At 39.8% G+C, this 20261-nt stretch overlaps 2 protein-coding genes, 1 long non-coding RNA gene and 8 other non-coding genes across 19 annotated transcripts in view; 9 read left to right on the top strand and 2 right to left on the bottom strand.

Annotated features, from left to right (window-relative positions):
• The first annotated feature begins 131 nt into the window (after positions 1–131).
• On the top strand, positions 132–205 carry trnat-agu (transfer RNA threonine (anticodon AGU)). Its single transcript has one exon. It is a non-coding gene; the product is annotated as a tRNA-Thr (tRNA).
• A 966-nt stretch (positions 206–1171) lies between these two features.
• On the top strand, positions 1172–1245 carry trnat-agu (transfer RNA threonine (anticodon AGU)). The gene has a single exon. It is a non-coding gene; the product is annotated as a tRNA-Thr (tRNA).
• A 794-nt stretch (positions 1246–2039) lies between these two features.
• On the top strand, positions 2040–2113 carry trnat-agu (transfer RNA threonine (anticodon AGU)). Its single transcript has one exon. It is a non-coding gene; the product is annotated as a tRNA-Thr (tRNA).
• Positions 2114–4121: 2008 nt separating this feature from the next.
• On the top strand, positions 4122–4195 carry trnat-agu (transfer RNA threonine (anticodon AGU)). The gene has a single exon. It is a non-coding gene; the product is annotated as a tRNA-Thr (tRNA).
• A 966-nt stretch (positions 4196–5161) lies between these two features.
• On the top strand, positions 5162–5235 carry trnat-agu (transfer RNA threonine (anticodon AGU)). Its single transcript has one exon. It is a non-coding gene; the product is annotated as a tRNA-Thr (tRNA).
• Positions 5236–6201: 966 nt separating this feature from the next.
• trnat-agu (transfer RNA threonine (anticodon AGU)) lies at positions 6202–6275 on the top strand. The gene has a single exon. It is a non-coding gene; the product is annotated as a tRNA-Thr (tRNA).
• A 794-nt stretch (positions 6276–7069) lies between these two features.
• On the top strand, positions 7070–7143 carry trnat-agu (transfer RNA threonine (anticodon AGU)). The gene has a single exon. It is a non-coding gene; the product is annotated as a tRNA-Thr (tRNA).
• Positions 7144–9147: 2004 nt separating this feature from the next.
• On the top strand, positions 9148–9221 carry trnat-agu (transfer RNA threonine (anticodon AGU)). The gene has a single exon. It is a non-coding gene; the product is annotated as a tRNA-Thr (tRNA).
• A 2239-nt stretch (positions 9222–11460) lies between these two features.
• Positions 11461–17227, bottom strand: si:dkey-17o15.2 (uncharacterized). The gene is made up of 9 exons (XM_027030053.3): positions 16911–17227; positions 15507–15665; positions 15133–15239; positions 14647–14735; positions 14354–14417; positions 14151–14203; positions 13855–13929; positions 12527–12641; positions 11461–12164 (listed from the first exon to the last, which is right to left on the bottom strand). The coding sequence occupies exons 1-9, from the start codon at positions 16990–16992 to the stop codon at positions 11910–11912; spliced, it is 999 nt and encodes a 332-aa protein (XP_026885854.2). The 5' UTR covers positions 16993–17227; the 3' UTR covers positions 11461–11909.
• A 462-nt stretch (positions 17228–17689) lies between these two features.
• On the bottom strand, positions 17690–18316 carry LOC145658929 (uncharacterized). Its single transcript, XR_014124807.1, has 2 exons — positions 18224–18316; positions 17690–18001 (listed from the first exon to the last, which is right to left on the bottom strand). It is a non-coding gene; the product is annotated as an uncharacterized LOC145658929 (long non-coding RNA).
• Positions 17998–20261, top strand: part of lrch2 (leucine-rich repeats and calponin homology (CH) domain containing 2) — a 61606-nt gene continuing 59342 nt past the window's right edge. For all 9 annotated transcript variants that reach the window (XM_081718866.1, XM_081718865.1, XM_035527053.2 and 6 more), the window contains exon 1: positions 17998–18585. In XM_081718866.1, coding sequence (XP_081574992.1) covers positions 18345–18585 — 241 coding nt within the window. In that variant the 5' untranslated portion in view covers positions 17998–18344. The remainder of the gene's footprint in view (positions 18586–20261) is intronic.

Raw genomic sequence — 20261 nt, 5'->3', positions numbered from 1 at the left:
GATTTGCGGCTATTGGTAGATGCTGTGACATTTGCCTGACATGCATCTGAATTTTTCTGCAGTGATGTTCTGCATGGGGTTCTCCCAAAAATTGATCTTTGTTGATAGTGTTGCTGGAATTTTTAAGCAAGGGTAGCGTGGCTTAGCTGGTCATAGCGCCTGGCTAGTAAACAGGAAATCCTGGGTTCAACTCCCAGCGGTACCTTTATGTTACGAAAACACCAATATCCGTCAGGTTTCTGAACACTCCTTGAAGGCAAAGGTAATATAAGTAGATCGTTGAAAGAACCAGTACCTCACGCAATATTAAAACTTAAGTGAAATACAGGGAGACTGTTTGCCGACAAGACTACTTGTTCACTTCCAAGGTTTTCTTTCCAATTTATTGGTCAAAGTCATCTCATCTCATTTCTGAACACTCCTTGAAGGCAAAGGCAATATAAGTAGATCGTTGAAAGAACCAGTACCTCACACAATATTAAAACGTAAGTGAAATACAGGGAGACTGTTTGCGGACAAGACTACTCGTTGACTTCCACGGTTTTCTTTCCAATTTATTGGTCAAAGTCATCTCATCTCATTTCTGAACACTCCTTGAAGGCAAAGGCAATATAAGTTAGATCGGTGAAAGAACCAGTGCCTAGCAATATGTAACAAACGTAAGTGAAATACAGAGAGACTGCTGCAGACAAGTCTACTCGTAGGCTTCCAACATTTTCTTTTCAATTTGTTGGTCAAAGTCATCTCAGACTTTTAATCTTAAAATTTCATATAGGTCTCTCATTACATGTTTTCTGTAAGGACCAGTAACTCCTCTTTCCCTAATTCATTAACTTAGCAAAGAGAGTGACGTGCCAGCATATTGTGAAATTGCAAAATAATTGTGAGGTTTTTATCTATGTGCAGAGTTAATGTGAATAATTTATTTGTTGCGCTATTACATCAATGTCTTGATTAATTCCAATGGTTTGAATGCTCCTTCGAGCCAACGGACTGAGTAGCGCAGCGTGACCAAGGCAATATGTCACTGCCTTTTCTGTGATTTGCGGCTATTGGTAGATGCTGTGACATTTGCCTGACATGGATCTGAATTTTTCTGCAGTGATGTTCTGCATGGGGTTCTCCCAAAAATTTATCTTTGTTGATAGTGTTGCTGGAGTTTTTAAGCAAGGGTGCCGTGGCTTAGCTGGTCATAGTGCCTGTCTAGTAAATAGGAAGTTCTGGGTTCAACTCACAGCGGTACCTTTATGTTACGAAAACACCAATATCCGTCAGGTTTCTGAACATTCCTTGAAGGCAAAGGCAACATAAGTAGATCGGTGAAAGAACCAGTACCTCACACAATATTAAAACGTAAGTGAAATACAGAGAGACTGTCTGCAGACAAGACTACTCGTTCACTTCCAACCTTTTCTTTCCAATTTATCGGTCAAAGTCATCTCATCTCATTTCTGAACACTCCTTGAAGGCAAAGGCAATATAAGTTAGATCGGTGAAAGAACCAGTGCCTAGCAATATGTAACAAACGTAAGTGAAATACAGAGAGACTGCTGCAGACAAGTCTACTCGTAGGCTTCCAACATTTTCTTTTCAATTTGTTGGTCAAAGTCATCTCAGACTTTTAATCTTAAAATTTCATATAGGTCTCTCATTACATGTTTTCTGTAAGGACCAGTAACTCCTCTTTCCCTAATTCATTAACTTAGCAAAGAGAGTGACGTGCCAGCATATTGTGAAATTGCAAAATAATTGTGAGGTTTTTATGTATGTGCAGATCTAATGTGAATAATTTATTTGTTGCGCTATTACATCAATATCTTGATTAATTCCAATGGTTTGAATGCTCCTTCAAGCCAACGGACTGAGTAACGCAGCGTGACCAAGGCAATATGTCACTGCCTTTTCTGTGATTTGCGGCTATTGGTAGATGCTGTGACATTTGCCTGACATGCATCTGAATTTTTCTGCAGTGATGTTCTGCATGGGGTTCTCCCAAAAATTGATCTTTGTTGATAGTGTTGCTGGAATTTTTAAGCAAGGGTAGCGTGGCTTAGCTGGTCATAGCGCCTGGCTAGTAAACAGGAAATCCTGGGTTCAACTCCCAGCGGTACCTTTATGTTACGAAAACACCAATATCCGTCAGGTTTCTGAACACTCCTTGAAGGCAAAGGTAATATAAGTAGATCGTTGAAAGAACCAGTACCTCACACAATATTAAAACTTAAGTGAAATACAGGGAGACTGTTTGCCGACAAGACTACTTGTTCACTTCCAAGGTTTTCTTTCCAATTTATTGGTCAAAGTCATCTCATCTCATTTCTGAACACTCCTTGAAGGCAAAGGCAATATAAGTAGATCGTTGAAAGAACCAGTACCTCACACAATATTAAAACGTAAGTGAAATACAGGGAGACTGTTTGCGGACAAGACTACTCGTTGACTTCCAAGGTTTTCTTTCCAATTTATTGGTCAAAGTCATCTTATCTCATTTCTGAACACTCCTTGAAGGCAAAGGCAATATAAGTTAGATCGGTGAAAGAACCAGTGCCTAGCAATATGTAACAAACGTAAGTGAAATACAGAGAGACTGCTGCAGACAAGTCTACTCGTAGGCTTCCAACATTTTCTTTTCAATTTGTTGGTCAAAGTCATCTCAGACTTTTAATCTTAAAATTTCATATAGGTCTCTCATTACATGTTTTCTGTAAGGACCAGTAACTCCTCTTTCCCTAATTCATTAACTTAGCAAAGAGAGTGACGTGCCAGCATATTGTGAAATTGCAAAATAATTGTGAGGTTTTTATCTATGTGCAGAGTTAATGTGAATAATTTATTTGTTGCGCTATTACATCAATGTCTTGATTAATTCCAATGGTTTGAATGCTCCTTCGAGCCAACGGACTGAGTAGCGCAGCGTGACCAAGGCAATATGTCACTGCCTTTTCTGTGATTTGCGGCTATTGGTAGATGCTGTGACATTTGCCTGACATGGATCTGAATTTTTCTGCAGTGATGTTCTGCATGGGGTTCTCCCAAAAATTTATCTTTGTTGATAGTGTTGCTGGAGTTTTTAAGCAAGGGTGCCATGGCTTAGCTGGTCATAGTGCCTGTCTAGTAAATAGGAAGTTCTGGGTTCAACTCACAGCGGTACCTTTATGTTACGAAAACACCAATATCCGTCAGGTTTCTGAACATTCCTTGAAGGCAAAGGCAATATAAGTAGATCGTTGAAAGAACCAGTACCTCACACAATATTAAAACGTAAGTGAAATACAGGGAGACTGTTTGCGGACAAGACTACTCGTTGACTTCCAAGGTTTTCTTTCCAATTTATTGGTCAAAGTCATCTCATCTCATTTCTGAACACTTCTTGAAGGCAAAGGCAACATAAGTAGATCGGTGAAAGAACCAGTACCTCACACAATATTAAAACGTAAGTGAAATACAGAGAGACTGTCTGCTGACAAGACTACTCGTTCACTTCCAACCTTTTCTTTCCAATTTATCGGTCAGTCATCTCATCTCATTTCTGAACACTCCTTGAAGGCAAAGGCAATATAAGTTAGATCGGTGAAAGAACCAGTGCCTAGCAATATGTAACAAACGTAAGTGAAATACAGAGAGACTGCTGCAGACAAGTCTACTCGTAGGCTTCCAACATTTTCTTTTCAATTTGTTGGTCAAAGTCATCTCAGACTTTTAATCTTAAAATTTCATATAGGTCTCTCATTACATGTTTTCTGTAAGGACCAGTAACTCCTCTTTCCCTAATTCATTAACTTATCAAAGAGAGTGACGTGCCAGCATATTGTGAAATTGCAAAATAATTGTGAGGTTTTTATCTATGTGCAGAGTTAATGTGAATAATTTATTTATTTGTTGCGCTATTACATCAATGTCTTGATTAATTCCAATGGTTTGAATGCTCCTTCAAGCCAACGGACTGAGTAGCGCAGCCTGACCAAGGCAATATGTCACTGCTTTTTCTGTGATTTGCGGCTATTGGTAGATGCTGTGACATTTGCCTGACATGCATCTGAATTTTTCTGCAGTGATGTTCTGCATGGGGTTCTCCCAAAAATTGATCTTTGTTGATAGTGTTGCTGGAGCTTTTAAGCAAGGGTGCCGTGGCTTAGCAGGTCATAGTGCCTGTCTAGTAAACAGGAAGTCCTGGGTTCAACTCCCAGCGGTACCTTTATGTTACGAAAACACCAATATCCGTCAGGTTTCTGAACACTCCTTGAAGGCAAAGGCAATATAACTAGATCGTTGAAAGAACCAGTACCTCACACAATATTAAAAGGTAAGTGAAATACAGGGAGACTGTTTGCAGGCAAGACTACTCGTTGACTTCCAAGGTTTTCTTTCCAATTTATTGGTCAAAGTCATCTCATCTCATTTCTGAACACTCCTTGAAGGCAAAGGCAACATAAGTAGATCGTTGAAAGAACCAGTACCTCACACAATATTAAAACGTAAGTGAAATACAGAGAGACTGTCTGCAGACAAGACTACTCGTTCACTTCCAACCTTTTCTTTCCAATTTATCGGTCAAAGTCATCTCATCTCATTTCTGAACACTCCTTGAAGGCAAAGGCAATATAAGTTAGATCGGTGAAAGAACCAGTGCCTAGCAATATGTAACAAACGTAAGTGAAATACAGAGAGACTGCTGCAGACAAGTCTACTCGTAGGCTTCCAACATTTTCTTTTCAATTTGTTGGTCAAAGTCATCTCAGACTTTTAATCTTAAAATTTCATATAGGTCTCTCATTACATGTTTTCTGTAAGGACCAGTAACTCCTCTTTCCCTAATTCATTAACTTAGCAAAGAGAGTGACGTGCCAGCATATTGTGAAATTGCAAAATAATTGTGAGGTTTTTATGTATGTGCAGATCTAATGTGAATAATTTATTTGTTGCGCTATTACATCAATGTCTTGATTAATTCCAATGGTTTGAATGCTCCTTCAAGCCAACGGACTGAGTAACGCAGCGTGACCAAGGCAATATGTCACTGCCTTTTCTGTGATTTGCGGCTATTGGTAGATGCTGTGACATTTGCCTGACATGCATCTGAATTTTTCTGCAGTGATGTTCTGCATGGGGTTCTCCCAAAAATTGATCTTTGTTGATAGTGTTGCTGGAATTTTTAAGCAAGGGTAGCGTGGCTTAGCTGGTCATAGCGCCTGGCTAGTAAACAGGAAATCCTGGGTTCAACTCCCAGCGGTACCTTTATGTTACGAAAACACCAATATCCGTCAGGTTTCTGAACACTCCTTGAAGGCAAAGGTAATATAAGTAGATCGTTGAAAGAACCAGTACCTCACGCAATATTAAAACTTAAGTGAAATACAGGGAGACTGTTTGCCGACAAGACTACTTGTTCACTTCCAAGGTTTTCTTTCCAATTTATTGGTCAAAGTCATCTCATCTCATTTCTGAACACTCCTTGAAGGCAAAGGCAATATAAGTAGATCGTTGAAAGAACCAGTACCTCACACAATATTAAAACGTAAGTGAAATACAGGGAGACTGTTTGCGGACAAGACTACTCGTTGACTTCCACGGTTTTCTTTCCAATTTATTGGTCAAAGTCATCTCATCTCATTTCTGAACACTCCTTGAAGGCAAAGGCAATATAAGTTAGATCGGTGAAAGAACCAGTGCCTAGCAATATGTAACAAACGTAAGTGAAATACAGAGAGACTGCTGCAGACAAGTCTACTCGTAGGCTTCCAACATTTTCTTTTCAATTTGTTGGTCAAAGTCATCTCAGACTTTTAATCTTAAAATTTCATATAGGTCTCTCATTACATGTTTTCTGTAAGGACCAGTAACTCCTCTTTCCCTAATTCATTAACTTAGCAAAGAGAGTGACGTGCCAGCATATTGTGAAATTGCAAAATAATTGTGAGGTTTTTATCTATGTGCAGAGTTAATGTGAATAATTTATTTGTTGCGCTATTACATCAATGTCTTGATTAATTCCAATGGTTTGAATGCTCCTTCGAGCCAACGGACTGAGTAGCGCAGCGTGACCAAGGCAATATGTCACTGCCTTTTCTGTGATTTGCGGCTATTGGTAGATGCTGTGACATTTGCCTGACATGGATCTGAATTTTTCTGCAGTGATGTTCTGCATGGGGTTCTCCCAAAAATTTATCTTTGTTGATAGTGTTGCTGGAGTTTTTAAGCAAGGGTGCCGTGGCTTAGCTGGTCATAGTGCCTGTCTAGTAAATAGGAAGTTCTGGGTTCAACTCACAGCGGTACCTTTATGTTACGAAAACACCAATATCCGTCAGGTTTCTGAACATTCCTTGAAGGCAAAGGCAACATAAGTAGATCGGTGAAAGAACCAGTACCTCACACAATATTAAAACGTAAGTGAAATACAGAGAGACTGTCTGCAGACAAGACTACTCGTTCACTTCCAACCTTTTCTTTCCAATTTATCGGTCAAAGTCATCTCATCTCATTTCTGAACACTCCTTGAAGGCAAAGGCAATATAAGTTAGATCGGTGAAAGAACCAGTGCCTAGCAATATGTAACAAACGTAAGTGAAATACAGAGAGACTGCTGCAGACAAGTCTACTCGTAGGCTTCCAACATTTTCTTTTCAATTTGTTGGTCAAAGTCATCTCAGACTTTTAATCTTAAAATTTCATATAGGTCTCTCATTACATGTTTTCTGTAAGGACCAGTAACTCCTCTTTCCCTAATTCATTAACTTAGCAAAGAGAGTGACGTGCCAGCATATTGTGAAATTGCAAAATAATTGTGAGGTTTTTATGTATGTGCAGATCTAATGTGAATAATTTATTTGTTGCGCTATTACATCAATATCTTGATTAATTCCAATGGTTTGAATGCTCCTTCAAGCCAACGGACTGAGTAACGCAGCGTGACCAAGGCAATATGTCACTGCCTTTTCTGTGATTTGCGGCTATTGGTAGATGCTGTGACATTTGCCTGACATGCATCTGAATTTTTCTGCAGTGATGTTCTGCATGGGGTTCTCCCAAAAATTGATCTTTGTTGATAGTGTTGCTGGAATTTTTAAGCAAGGGTAGCGTGGCTTAGCTGGTCATAGCGCCTGGCTAGTAAACAGGAAATCCTGGGTTCAACTCCCAGCGGTACCTTTATGTTACGAAAACACCAATATCCGTCAGGTTTCTGAACACTCCTTGAAGGCAAAGGTAATATAAGTAGATCGTTGAAAGAACCAGTACCTCACACAATATTAAAACTTAAGTGAAATACAGGGAGACTGTTTGCCGACAAGACTACTTGTTCACTTCCAAGGTTTTCTTTCCAATTTATTGGTCAAAGTCATCTCATCTCATTTCTGAACACTCCTTGAAGGCAAAGGCAATATAAGTAGATCGTTGAAAGAACCAGTACCTCACACAATATTAAAACGTAAGTGAAATACAGGGAGACTGTTTGCGGACAAGACTACTCGTTGACTTCCAAGGTTTTCTTTCCAATTTATTGGTCAAAGTCATCTTATCTCATTTCTGAACACTCCTTGAAGGCAAAGGCAATATAAGTTAGATCGGTGAAAGAACCAGTGCCTAGCAATATGTAACAAACGTAAGTGAAATACAGAGAGACTGCTGCAGACAAGTCTACTCGTAGGCTTCCAACATTTTCTTTTCAATTTGTTGGTCAAAGTCATCTCAGACTTTTAATCTTAAAATTTCATATAGGTCTCTCATTACATGTTTTCTGTAAGGACCAGTAACTCCTCTTTCCCTAATTCATTAACTTAGCAAAGAGAGTGACGTGCCAGCATATTGTGAAATTGCAAAATAATTGTGAGGTTTTTATCTATGTGCAGAGTTAATGTGAATAATTTATTTGTTGCGCTATTACATCAATGTCTTGATTAATTCCAATGGTTTGAATGCTCCTTCGAGCCAACGGACTGAGTAGCGCAGCGTGACCAAGGCAATATGTCACTGCCTTTTCTGTGATTTGCGGCTATTGGTAGATGCTGTGACATTTGCCTGACATGGATCTGAATTTTTCTGCAGTGATGTTCTGCATGGGGTTCTCCCAAAAATTTATCTTTGTTGATAGTGTTGCTGGAGTTTTTAAGCAAGGGTGCCATGGCTTAGCTGGTCATAGTGCCTGTCTAGTAAATAGGAAGTTCTGGGTTCAACTCACAGCGGTACCTTTATGTTACGAAAACACCAATATCCGTCAGGTTTCTGAACATTCCTTGAAGGCAAAGGCAATATAAGTAGATCGTTGAAAGAACCAGTACCTCACACAATATTAAAACGTAAGTGAAATACAGGGAGACTGTTTGCGGACAAGACTACTCGTTGACTTCCAAGGTTTTCTTTCCAATTTATTGGTCAAAGTCATCTCATCTCATTTCTGAACACTTCTTGAAGGCAAAGGCAACATAAGTAGATCGGTGAAAGAACCAGTACCTCACACAATATTAAAACGTAAGTGAAATACAGAGAGACTGTCTGCTGACAAGACTACTCGTTCACTTCCAACCTTTTCTTTCCAATTTATCGGTCAGTCATCTCATCTCATTTCTGAACACTCCTTGAAGGCAAAGGCAATATAAGTTAGATCGGTGAAAGAACCAGTGCCTAGCAATATGTAACAAACGTAAGTGAAATACAGAGAGACTGCTGCAGACAAGTCTACTCGTAGGCTTCCAACATTTTCTTTTCAATTTGTTGGTCAAAGTCATCTCAGACTTTTAATCTTAAAATTTCATATAGGTCTCTCATTACATGTTTTCTGTAAGGACCAGTAACTCCTCTTTCCCTAATTCATTAACTTATCAAAGAGAGTGACGTGCCAGCATATTGTGAAATTGCAAAATAATTGTGAGGTTTTTATCTATGTGCAGAGTTAATGTGAATAATTTATTTGTTGCGCTATTACATCAATGTCTTGATTAATTCCAATGGTTTGAATGCTCCTTCGAGCCAACGGACTGAGTAGCGCAGCGTGACCAAGGCAATATGTCACTGCCTTTTCTGTGATTTGCGGCTATTGGTAGATGCTGTGACATTTGCCTGACATGGATCTGAATTTTTCTGCAGTGATGTTCTGCATGGGGTTCTCCCAAAAATTGATCTTTGTTGATAGTGTTGCTGGAATTTTTAAGCAAGGGTGCCGTGGCTTAGCTGGTCATAGCGCCTGTCTAGTAAACAGGAAGTCCTGGGTTCAACTCCCAGCGGTACCTTTATGTTACGAAAACACCAATATCCGTCAGGTTTCTGAACACTTCTTGAAGGCAAAGGCAACATAATAGATCGTTGAAAGAACCAGTACCTCACACAATATTAAAACGTAAGTGAAATACAGAGAGACTGTCTGCGGACAAGACTACTCGTTCACTTCCAACCTTTTCTTTCCAATTTATCGGTCAAAGTCATCTCATCTCATTTCTGAACACTCCTTGAAGGCAAAGGCAGTATAAGTTAGATCGGTGAAAGAACCAGTGCCTAGCAATATGTAACAAACGTAAGTCAAATACAGAGAGACTGCTGCAGACAAGTCTACTCGTAGGCTTCCAACATTTTCTTTTCAATTTGTTGGTCAAATTCATCTCAGACTTTTAATCTTAAAATTTCATATAGGTCTCTCATTACATGTTTTCTGTAAGGACCAGTAACTCCTCTTTCCTTAATTCATTAATTTAGCAAAGAGAGTGACGTGCCAGCATATTTTGAAATTGCAAGTCAAATACAATATTCTGAACACTCCTTGAAGGCAAAGGCAATATAAGTAGATCGTTGAAAGAACCAGTGCCTAGCGATATGTAACAAACTTAAGTCAATTACAGAGAGACTGCCTGCAGACAAGTCTATTCATTGACTTCCAATTTGTTGGTCAAAGTCATCTCAGACTTTTAATGTTAAACTTTCCTATAGGTGTCTTATTGCATTTTTCTTTTTTCTAAAAACAAGTAACTCCTCTTTCTCCAATTCATTAAGTCAGCAAAGACAGTGATGTGCCAGCATATATTGAAATTGCAAAATAAATGTGAGGTTTTTATGTATGTGCAGATCTAATGTGAATAATTTATTTGTTGCGCTATTACATCAATGTCTTGATTAATTCCAGTGATTTGAATGCTCCTTTAAGCCAACAGACAGAGTAGCGCAGCGTGACCAAGGCAATATGTCACTGCCTTTTCTGTGATTTGCAGCTATTGGTAGATGCTGTGACAATTGCCCGACATGGATGTGAATTTTTCTGCAGTGACGTTCTGCATGGGGTTCTCCCAGAAATTGATCTTTGTTGATAGTGTTGCTGGAACTTCCAAGCAAAGGTGCCGTGGCTTAGCTTTTCATAGCACCTGTCTAGTAAACGCGAAGTTCTGGGTTCAACTCCCAGCGGTACCTTTATGTTACGGAAACACCAATATCCGTCAGGTTTCTAAACACTCCTTGAAGGTAAAGGCAATATAAGTAGATCGTTGAAAGAACCAGTACCTCACACAATATTAAAACGTAAGTGAAACACAGAGAGACTGTGAGGACAAGACTACTCGTTCACACAGCGTGCACATTATTGTATTGTCTCTCCTTTCTGCTACATGGGTTATGGAATGGACTAAGGAGGAAAAGCTTGACCGGGTAGTCGTTGTCCTCTGCAGAAGTGATGCAATGTTTAAGGATGCTATTTGATTAAGGCACAGACAATAAATTTGAAGCCAATAAATTAAACTTGTAAAACGGTGGGTCTTACCAAAAAGCAATCCATCCCGTGCAGCTCCATTTTCAGCTCTTTTCTCCTACACTGCTGCTTCTCATTAATAAACAAGTCACGGATTGAACCAGGTCATTGAACAACCACATTGGTTATGGTCGCATCACATATTTTATAGAACAAAATTACTTTTGTGTAATGAAAGCAGCTTCATTCCGGCTACGTGCTCTTGAAGCAATTTGAGTGCAGTCAATTTCTCGTTACATTTGGGAACCTGGCCAATTGCTGCAAATTGCGCTTTGACGTTAGCCTGTCCACTCACTGTGTATAGAAATCTGAGGTACTGACGTGTCAGTTTTATTATGCCAACTGATATGGCATAACGGAGTTTAAGGATGGCTTCACAAATCCCGGTTTCTGCCAGAGATGTTTCATACGCACATTTGAGACATGCACGATTTTTAAACGAGGCCCCAGGTATGTTCGTGTCTATTCAGGTTGTCATATATATGTCCTATACCATTTTATTTTCTTCTTTCAAGTTACTCCCTATTGTTTTCCAAGCATGTGTGTTACAGAACCTGTGAGAAATCCACCAAAGTTTGACCTTTTTCTTGATTTTAGATCTGAATTAACATGACTACTTCAAGGCTTTATCTCATTTTTCCTTTTATTACCCCTAATTGACTAACTTAGTTTACTAACAACTATATTCAAAGTTTTAGTAAATAAATGGTATATAAAATGAAGCATTCTTTCAAAACAGGTTATTTCAAAAAGCTTAATTTTTACTTTAATGAGGGGTTTATTTTTGAATGTAAATCAAAATATTTAATATTTACATTCCCACAACACTGCAAAACACCTGTCTCACTGGTGATATACAAAGGCAAAGTTTGTAAACAAATAATGTATTTACAAAATATATTAAAGGCACTTCATTGCATTTTGTGGTGTACTGGAAACATGCAATTCCAAAAATATTCAATTCTAAGTATAAATATCAACTTTAAAAATCTGAATTCCAAAGCATAAAATTCATAATAATTAAGGATTGCTTTACAACATGATTCAAGATAAAAAGGGTGTTTTGTAAAAGTCAAGGGGTCACAAATTGATTTAAAAGTCATATAGAGAGTTATTGGCAGTCAACTTTATAGCTTGTTGACGACTATAAATGTCCACATTCAACTGACTTATTACACATGGCAACCCATCACTGAAGAAGGACAGTTCGGCCTGATTTTCCTGCTCCTAATGCCGCTGCCCTACTTCCTCTACCTCTACCTCTAGCTCTTCCTCTTTCTCCTCTCCTCACTGGCAATCCTTCTTTTGGCCTGCCTCTTACTCCTCCCCTAATCTCCCCTCTTCCTCGACCTCTTCCAAGACCCCTCCCCCTTCCCCTCTCTGCTTTCAGTCCCCACCCTCTGATCCTCAGGCTTGTAAAACGATCATTCAGTGATACTCCAGTCTGGAAAATAAGGGAGGTGGGAAGAATATAAATCATGATTGTCCGCCAGTGTGAACAGCATGTCATAATTTCTGCCACTCATTATGATGTGCTAGGTCAGGGTAAACACTACATGGTCAAGCCTCAGACTATGGATGCGTGTGGCTTTTTGTCCCCATACACGCAGCAACACTGATGCAGAGCAGCCTATTGTCTTCAAATAATGAAGAAAAACACAAAGGAATTTGGGGCTGTTTGTGCATCCACCTGTTGCACTACAACTCACTTAAATTGTATAAGCGTCTGTGGTTTTGGGGGGGGGGGGGTGCTCCTCTACTTCATCTGGTTCAATGGTGGTGGTGGTGGTGGTGGTATACACTCACATGGTTGGTAGTGCCTCTGTAATTGAAGCGGAGAGGGATGCCTTTGGGTGTAGGTCTGCCCCCACCTTCAGTTGACCTGCCTCTCAGCACTGCACCACCACGCTCAGGCCTCCCCCTGAGAAAGACACAGAGAGAGAGCGAGAGAGAGAGCGAGAGAACAGGCAAACAGAGAGGGATAAATGATGAGATTGAAAAAGGCAGGGCTGTCTGACAAGCACCAAAAAACATACAAATCAATTAGGGACATTTAGGTTGTATGCTTGGAAATAATTTAAAGAATGTTTTGGGAGCAAGAACAAAATTGGGAGTTGTAACTTCATAAAATGCCTTTGATTGAACAATGTCATGTACAGTTTGCTTCAAACTTATAAGTTTACCACAAGAAAGAGACTTTTCTGGCCTCCAGCTCACCTAACTGTTTCAGGACTGCAAAGAGTCACCAGAGAGGTATTCCCAGCCTTTATCACACAGAATTCCTAGCCTTTATCAAACAGTATTCCCAACCTTTATCAAAACAGACTCCCAACCTTTATCAGTCTGATTTGGAATATGTTTTAGCTACTGGAGATTTGACCATTACATGAATGCTCCTACATATCCTGTGACTGCTGATTTTATAGGACTACTGAACTCCATTGATTTTATATAGCAAGTGTCATGTCTTCCTTACATGCATAACTAGAGCTGGTCACATGGTTTAGAGCCGGTCATCATGGACAAATGGTTACAAACAGAAATATTGTGAGGCTGTGTTTTCGTGTGAAGCAGCCAGTGTTTCACACTGAGAAACCCAAGCATTAGTTAAAACAGAAAATACAGCACAGAGGACCTAGCGCTAGGTTTACTGTGTAACAAAAAATGAACGACTCTGTTAGATACCCAGTGGTCTTGTGAAATGAAGCTTCAGAGGACCTAACGCTTACAGGTTTATTAGGTCCCTGTCTGGATGCATAGATTACATTAACTTGTGGCTGTCTAATACAAGATTATACAAGACAATGTTCTTGTACTTTCAGGGACTTGTCTAAGAGCTACAAACTACATTAAGAATTTTCAAGTCAAGAACCATCAGTTTGCAAAAAGTTATACTGTAACATATTATATTCTTAATGTAACAATCACTGCACAACAAACTATGAGAAATTATAAAAGATTTAAGAAACTTTAACGACTCTCAGAATCAACAATGAGCACTATTTAACATCTTATTTTGTTAAAACTTTTCTTAGTTTTATTTATTTGTTCATTTTCCTTTTGGTTTCCTTTCTGTTTTAATGGAAATAAAAACAACAACTAATTGTTGTTGTGGATTGTGGATTCTAACTCACTGAGTTGTAGAATCCAGTGTTGTGTTGGGTAGTGACACCCTCAGTGTGGTTCCAGGAGAACTTGCCATTCTTTGACTTCACAATGAGAGAAAGACAAGGATGATATACACTTGGTATGTGCAATACATCAGACATGAATGTATGCACAGTGTGTGTGCACTACATCAGACATTGATGATATGTACTGGGTGTGTGCAATACATTAGACAAGGATGATATACACTAGGTGTGTGTACTATATCAATCTTCTTTTGATGATTCATAGATCAGTACTATTCATGCCCAAATAAACCTACCTTCTTATTTTCTGATACGTTTCAAGCTTTTCATGCCCTCTCGAAGTGGCAAACTGCAGAAAAAAATAAACATTTATATGCATTTATATAAAATGTGATTGTTTTTATATGTATATCTATATATGTAATGTGTGTATATATGCATATGTATACATATACATTTGTGTAACCAAAGTGAATGTTTCAAAAGGGAAGCAACTTACCCCCCTGTCTAATAAAAAGGGCCTGCCTCCTCTACCTCTCTGACCTCGCACTGATAAAGCACCCCTACATCAAGACAAGCAAATATTTCATCACCTGTTCAGCATTCTACCAAATTCAGGATGTCTATTTATTATATTCTGCCAGATACTGTCAAGTTTCTGGATCGTCTCTCAGAGTTACAACTAGAACGTTAGACAGGCAGCCCAGGTTTTTCAAATTCTGTTGAACTTTCTATCTGGAGAGGCTTGGTACAGCATATGTCGTACATAACAAAGGAGGGATGAATGTCTACCTGCTTAAGCCTCCTCTTCCTCTTCCTCTTCCACGGCCACGGAACCCACCTCTGGATGAGACTGCAGGTTGCCCAAGTGAATGTTCAGTCTGAAGGAGGACCAGAAACTATCCCACCATGTTTACACTGCCTCCTTCCCTTACTCCAAATCACTGGGCTTCACACTTGGATTTCCGTACTTGAATTTATATTAGAATACCATTAGAGCTTCAATTTAGAATTTCTCTATTTGAAATTACATTACAACTTCACACGAAAATGTTTCCATTTGAAATATTACACCATATGATCAAAATAAAAAATGAAAACAAAAATGCTAAAACATTGTTTTTCATTGACTCAAAATTTAAAGAACATCAGTTATTTTGTGCTTTTATTTCATAAGTTTATATACTTTCATATATTGTGCAGCTATTTTATAATGCAAAGTGTGACTAATTTCATAGGTTGAATTTCTCATTGTGTGATGTCACAAATGAGACTGACCTGTGCACTTGCAGCAGCTCTGCTGAGAGGGCTCATGCCACTCCCCCTCAGTGTGCCCCGCCTCCCGGGTCCTCTGCCTCTGCTCAGCCCACGTGACCTACTCGGCCCTGCCATACAAACCAACCAGTTAATGACCCTGTGTTCATGGACATCAGCAGGACTGAATAGGAAGATGGCTGGAAGGATATTTACAAGGAGCATACATGGGAATATAGACACAGATTTACAGGGGTCATACACGTGTGGGTAGATACAGATGGACGTGGTACTTAGTTGCAGAGAAATGGAAACATGGCCAGATTTACGATTAGACCAGCAGAGGCGCACACAGGATGCGAGCGTGCTTCTACAGTGTTAACTCAGAGGGCTGTTACCCTGGTACTGCAGCGTCCCACGTCTCAGGCCCCTCCACGACTGTGGGACCTGGTTGAGCTTCTTCAGGACATTATTCCTGTTGGTGACTCGATTGTTTCTTGCCCTGCTCACTGCTCTGTTCACTTTCTGCTTTCTTTTGTTCAGCTTGATTATCTCATCTGGAGAGAAGAAATAATGAACTGCTTTAGTAAGACTCATTCTAATTCTGGGCTTCTGCAGTTTCCAGAGACCTTGAGTTTCCTGCTCAAATCTGCTAGGAGAAATGGTGTTATTTTCATTTTTTTGCTCTAGACAATCTCAGGTCAGAACTCCAACCAGCAGTCCTATCCTCATTTGTTTGTGCACACACATCCAAACAAACACACACACACACACACACACACACGCACACACACACAAGACAGAGAAGGGTGCAAAATTATAGTGAAGTACACAAAATGTATATATGTATAGCTTTTGAGTGAATCAGATTGTATTATGAGGGAGAAGGGGCTCTTGAATGAAGTTCCATTTCAAAACACTCTACAAAACTTAGGCTGTAGTTACTGTCAGGCTGAGTTTAGTTCTAGCCACACTAGTCTACATATAATAAATAAATGACAATGAAGAAAATTTCCTACTACTACCCAGAAAATAAGACTGGCAACATGACTTAAAATTTCATGTCACTAAAGACTCTGTAAAACTTACATCTCTGCTTTATTCATAAGTCTTTTGTTTATACCTAGCTTCTTAAGCATTTCCTGTGGGTTTGGACATAGCTGTTTCAAAGAACATGTTAAGCAGGTTTTTTGTAATACCAGTTTGAAGATGCTCACTGAAAAAAAAAAAAAGTTGGCTGGCCTGGAGGTGTTGGTAGCATATTGCAAACCCCAGGAGTAGTGAACCGAGTTTTTAGCTCATCGACCTTAGGCAAGACTGAATCGAATCCTCGGGTATTGCCTGAACAGTCAGAAACTCACAGAAAAGTAAGGCCTTGAATTCATATTTGCCAAAACAACTCGTCAACAGCTATGTCTTCCAAGTTGATTGAATGAAAAAAGACAGGTGTCCGCCATAAGGCACGGACAACTGCTTCAGTTTTATTACCCGTCTCATAATTAGCGAGAAACTCTAACGCTAGCTATTCAACATACGATTTAAAACGGTCAAAACAGTAACTAATACCACGTTAAAATAACCGCAACGTAGCAGCAAGCGACGTGTACGTTTGATATAGACACGGCCTGGTTTTAGCTCAACAACTGAATCCATTTGACAGCTGACTGCTGCGTGTAGCTACACAACTAAACTTTCACACATGCATACAACACGGAAGCGAAAGTGACGGCTTGGAACTTTTAATTAATATGACTTATCCGCATACTTTAACATGGCATCACACTCTTTATAAGAATACAAACCGAGTGACATATCGATTTTGTCTTCGTTGCTTTGAGACTCCATCGGTTCGGAAATCTCCGTCTTCACCTCGCTGTCCTCCATTCTTCTTCGACAGTACAGCAAGCCCCGTTTCGCAACTTTGTCTTATTGATATTGTCTTTGTTGACCGGATGTTTGTGAATTATCCTACCATACAAACTATGTAAGGATATATCAGATATTAACACACTGTGCTAAATTCTAAGCGAATCCAAATCACCAGCTCCGCGTGGTCACGTTAATAGGTGTTGGAACAAATGGTGACTGCTGGCGCCTCTTGGCAGCAGCGGAAAGACGGAGCCCTTCCCACAAGTGTATTAGCCGGTCAGCGTGACAACAGCCTAAAATAGCATATGTTGTAACTAATATTTCCACGAAAGGTACTGCTACACCATAAACAAATAAATGCATAGACGAATAACTTATAAATAAATGTTGTTTATGGCTACGGAAATAATATATATGGATTATATATACATTATGTATACATACAGGGTTTTCAAACGATGTTGCTATTCCTGGAATCTGTTGGAGCCACTCCTCCTCTTCAGTCCAGTTTAGGAGTTACAGCCACAAGAGCCCATGTCACTACTGGGACAGCCTTGATGTTAAATATGTATATTTACAGAGACTTTGATTTAAAAAAAAAAAGTATGTGTTCAATTTATGTATAGGTATGTTGATGCGAAATATAAAAATGCCAAACTTATGCCAGTCACTGCTACTGTTACACGACTAATAAAAGTAACTCCATTCAAAGTTCAAAGTTCAGAGAGGTTTTATTGTCATTTCAGCTATATACAAGTACACAACAAAAACGAGACAATGTTCCTCCAGGACCATGGTGCAACACAAAACAACAGTGCAACAGACAACATGCTACACAAGTGCAAACAGTCCAATATAGTGCAAAAATGTCATTAAATAAATAAATACAACTGCCGCTTTCAGAGTGTAACTAATAGTTATAGCCACCAGGAGGTGCTTTTGCTTGCAGCTGACGTCTGCCGCATCAGCCGCACATGTACCATCAGTGATCACACGAAAAGAAGACGCTGCTCTTCATTCACATCTACAAAGATAGGTAGCGTATCATTTACAAATAGGGCTAGTATTTTAAGACAGACTAAAGTATAGCGACACATTTTAAGGTCGGGATACGTACAGGCCTACCCGATAATGTTGCTGCATTAATGTTAGTGTAGGAAATATACTGGAGACACAATGGTATTTTATGCATCACAATGTACAATCCATCTTTTTGGTCTATGGGTATCTGGTTTAATCACAGTACCTGCTCCTTGTAGCGTTGTCTCCGCCCTATCCCTGTAGTCCCCCGCACCGTCTGACTGTGCGCCCTCTGCGCATGGGCGGAGCGGCAAACCCTTCTTATTATTGTAAGAATATATTCACTTATGAAAATGGCGGCGAGTCAAGGAGGAGTGGGAGCTGTAACGGCTCTTCAGGGCCAGCACTATCCTAACGTACCTCACTGGAACCCGGGCGTGATGCAGCACCAACAACCCCTGCATACCGCTCGGAGTCTGGACCGCGCTCTGGAAGACGCTGTTTGCTCCGGAATATTAAACGTTAGTGGGAGAAAACTGCGAGACTACCCGGGGCTGAACTACGATCTCACTGATACTACACAGGCAGGTGGGTCTCGTGGATAACGGGTCGTCTCTGTATGCGTTCTCCTGACCCGCTTCTCTTTTTTTGATGGAAAAATAATAATAAATATATAATTGTGCGCGCTGGATTCGTGAACGCTTTCTACCCGTTTTTGTTGTCAGAAGCGATCAGCATGTTTGTCACAATAGCGCTTTGGTTCAGTCGCTGTATTCTCTTTCTTCGATATTTCAGCAACTTGCATGTCGTTGTTTCTCCTGTAAAACGTGCATACCTACCGAAGACGCAAAGCTTTGGAACTACGGGTCTATAGCCCATATCCAGAAACGCACAGTGCTTTCTGCTGCTATAGGGGTGTTGTGGTCGCTTGTCTTCTAATCTCTGCCTCTGGTTGTAAAAAAATGTAGCCCATTCATGAATGAAACAGTGGCGCGTAGTCGAGTTACAATCCGAAAGAATAATTTACACCAGTCCACGGCCGGACGAGTGCAGTGTATTTTAGGTAATACAAAATGCATCACATCCACATTAGTCGATAATTTAATGCTGTTTCAAGGTAGATGGTAAAGCATCAAAAAATGCTATGCTGTCTCCGGTAGTCTACAACAAAAGATGCTGCCGTTTCCATAGCTTCCAGTGGGCCAGCATCACTCTGTGCCCGTCCACCTTTAAAACACTAGGGTTCGAGTTTTGTTCGATGTGGTGCATCAAAACGACACGTTTTGAGGATTCAGAAACAAAAAGCTTTATTATAATAAGACTGCTCGGCCGTCGCGTAACCATCTGGCAAGTGGAAGAGAAACAGAAATCATTGAGGTTAATAAATAAACAAAACTAATAAACATAAATGTGTTTTTCGAATGTGTAATATTAGAGGTGAAATTCCTGCAAGTTCGTGGCTCAGTGTTCTTGGACGTTTTCTGCGTTTACGTGTGTTTGTTCGTTAACGCTGCTGCTCGCGGCCATTCAGTCGTGAAATTTGTGGTTCTATTCGTACTCACTCACGGACGACTCCCCCTACTCGAAACGTAGAAAAATGAGTAGTGTTTCATTTAATCAGAAGTGTGCACAGAAGCTTTTCTCGTTCTGATGTGTTGTGCTTAGTTAATACGAAAGAGTTTGCACGTGTGTGTGTGTGTGTGTGTGTGTGTGTGTGTGTGTGTATGGTGTGCTGGGCTACAAACGAAATCTTTGTCTTCTGGAGACGCGTCAGTGGCCCACGAACCAAGAGCTGTACCAAGACTTTGTGTGTGTGCGTGCGTGCGTGTGTTGCTTGCGTGTGTATGTGTGATTGAGGAAACAATGAGAAACGTCTCATCACCTTATATATGTCATGTTGGAAGTAATTTTATGAGAAGCAGACCAATGCTGACTCAACAGCAGACCCCTGTTTTGGTGTGTGTGTGTGTGTCTTGTCTTCAGTTATGGTAGAATGTTTGAAATTAATTTGCATATTTGGTTGAATATTTACAATAAAATGAAGCTAGAAATGCCTGAATGTCTGGGTAGGAACTGATGCAGTAAGAATGATGACTGTGTTATAACAGGCTATAAACACCCACATCAAATGTGTGTGGGGAGGATTTGGGTAGTTAATTATGTGTGCAGGTGTGTGTTTGGACAGTGATATAATTTGCTACCACCAAGGATCTTTGAGTGTACAGAGGTACAATGTTTTCAATGCATGTTTATACTCACAGTAT

Source organism: Electrophorus electricus, chromosome 8, assembly GCF_041902795.1.
Source record: "Electrophorus electricus isolate QZ-2024a chromosome 8, ASM4190279v1, whole genome shotgun sequence".
NCBI lineage: Eukaryota > Metazoa > Chordata > Actinopteri > Gymnotiformes > Gymnotidae > Electrophorus > Electrophorus electricus.
The sequence above is the reverse complement of the archived record's forward strand: the minus strand, read 5'-3'. Positions and strand labels throughout refer to the sequence as shown.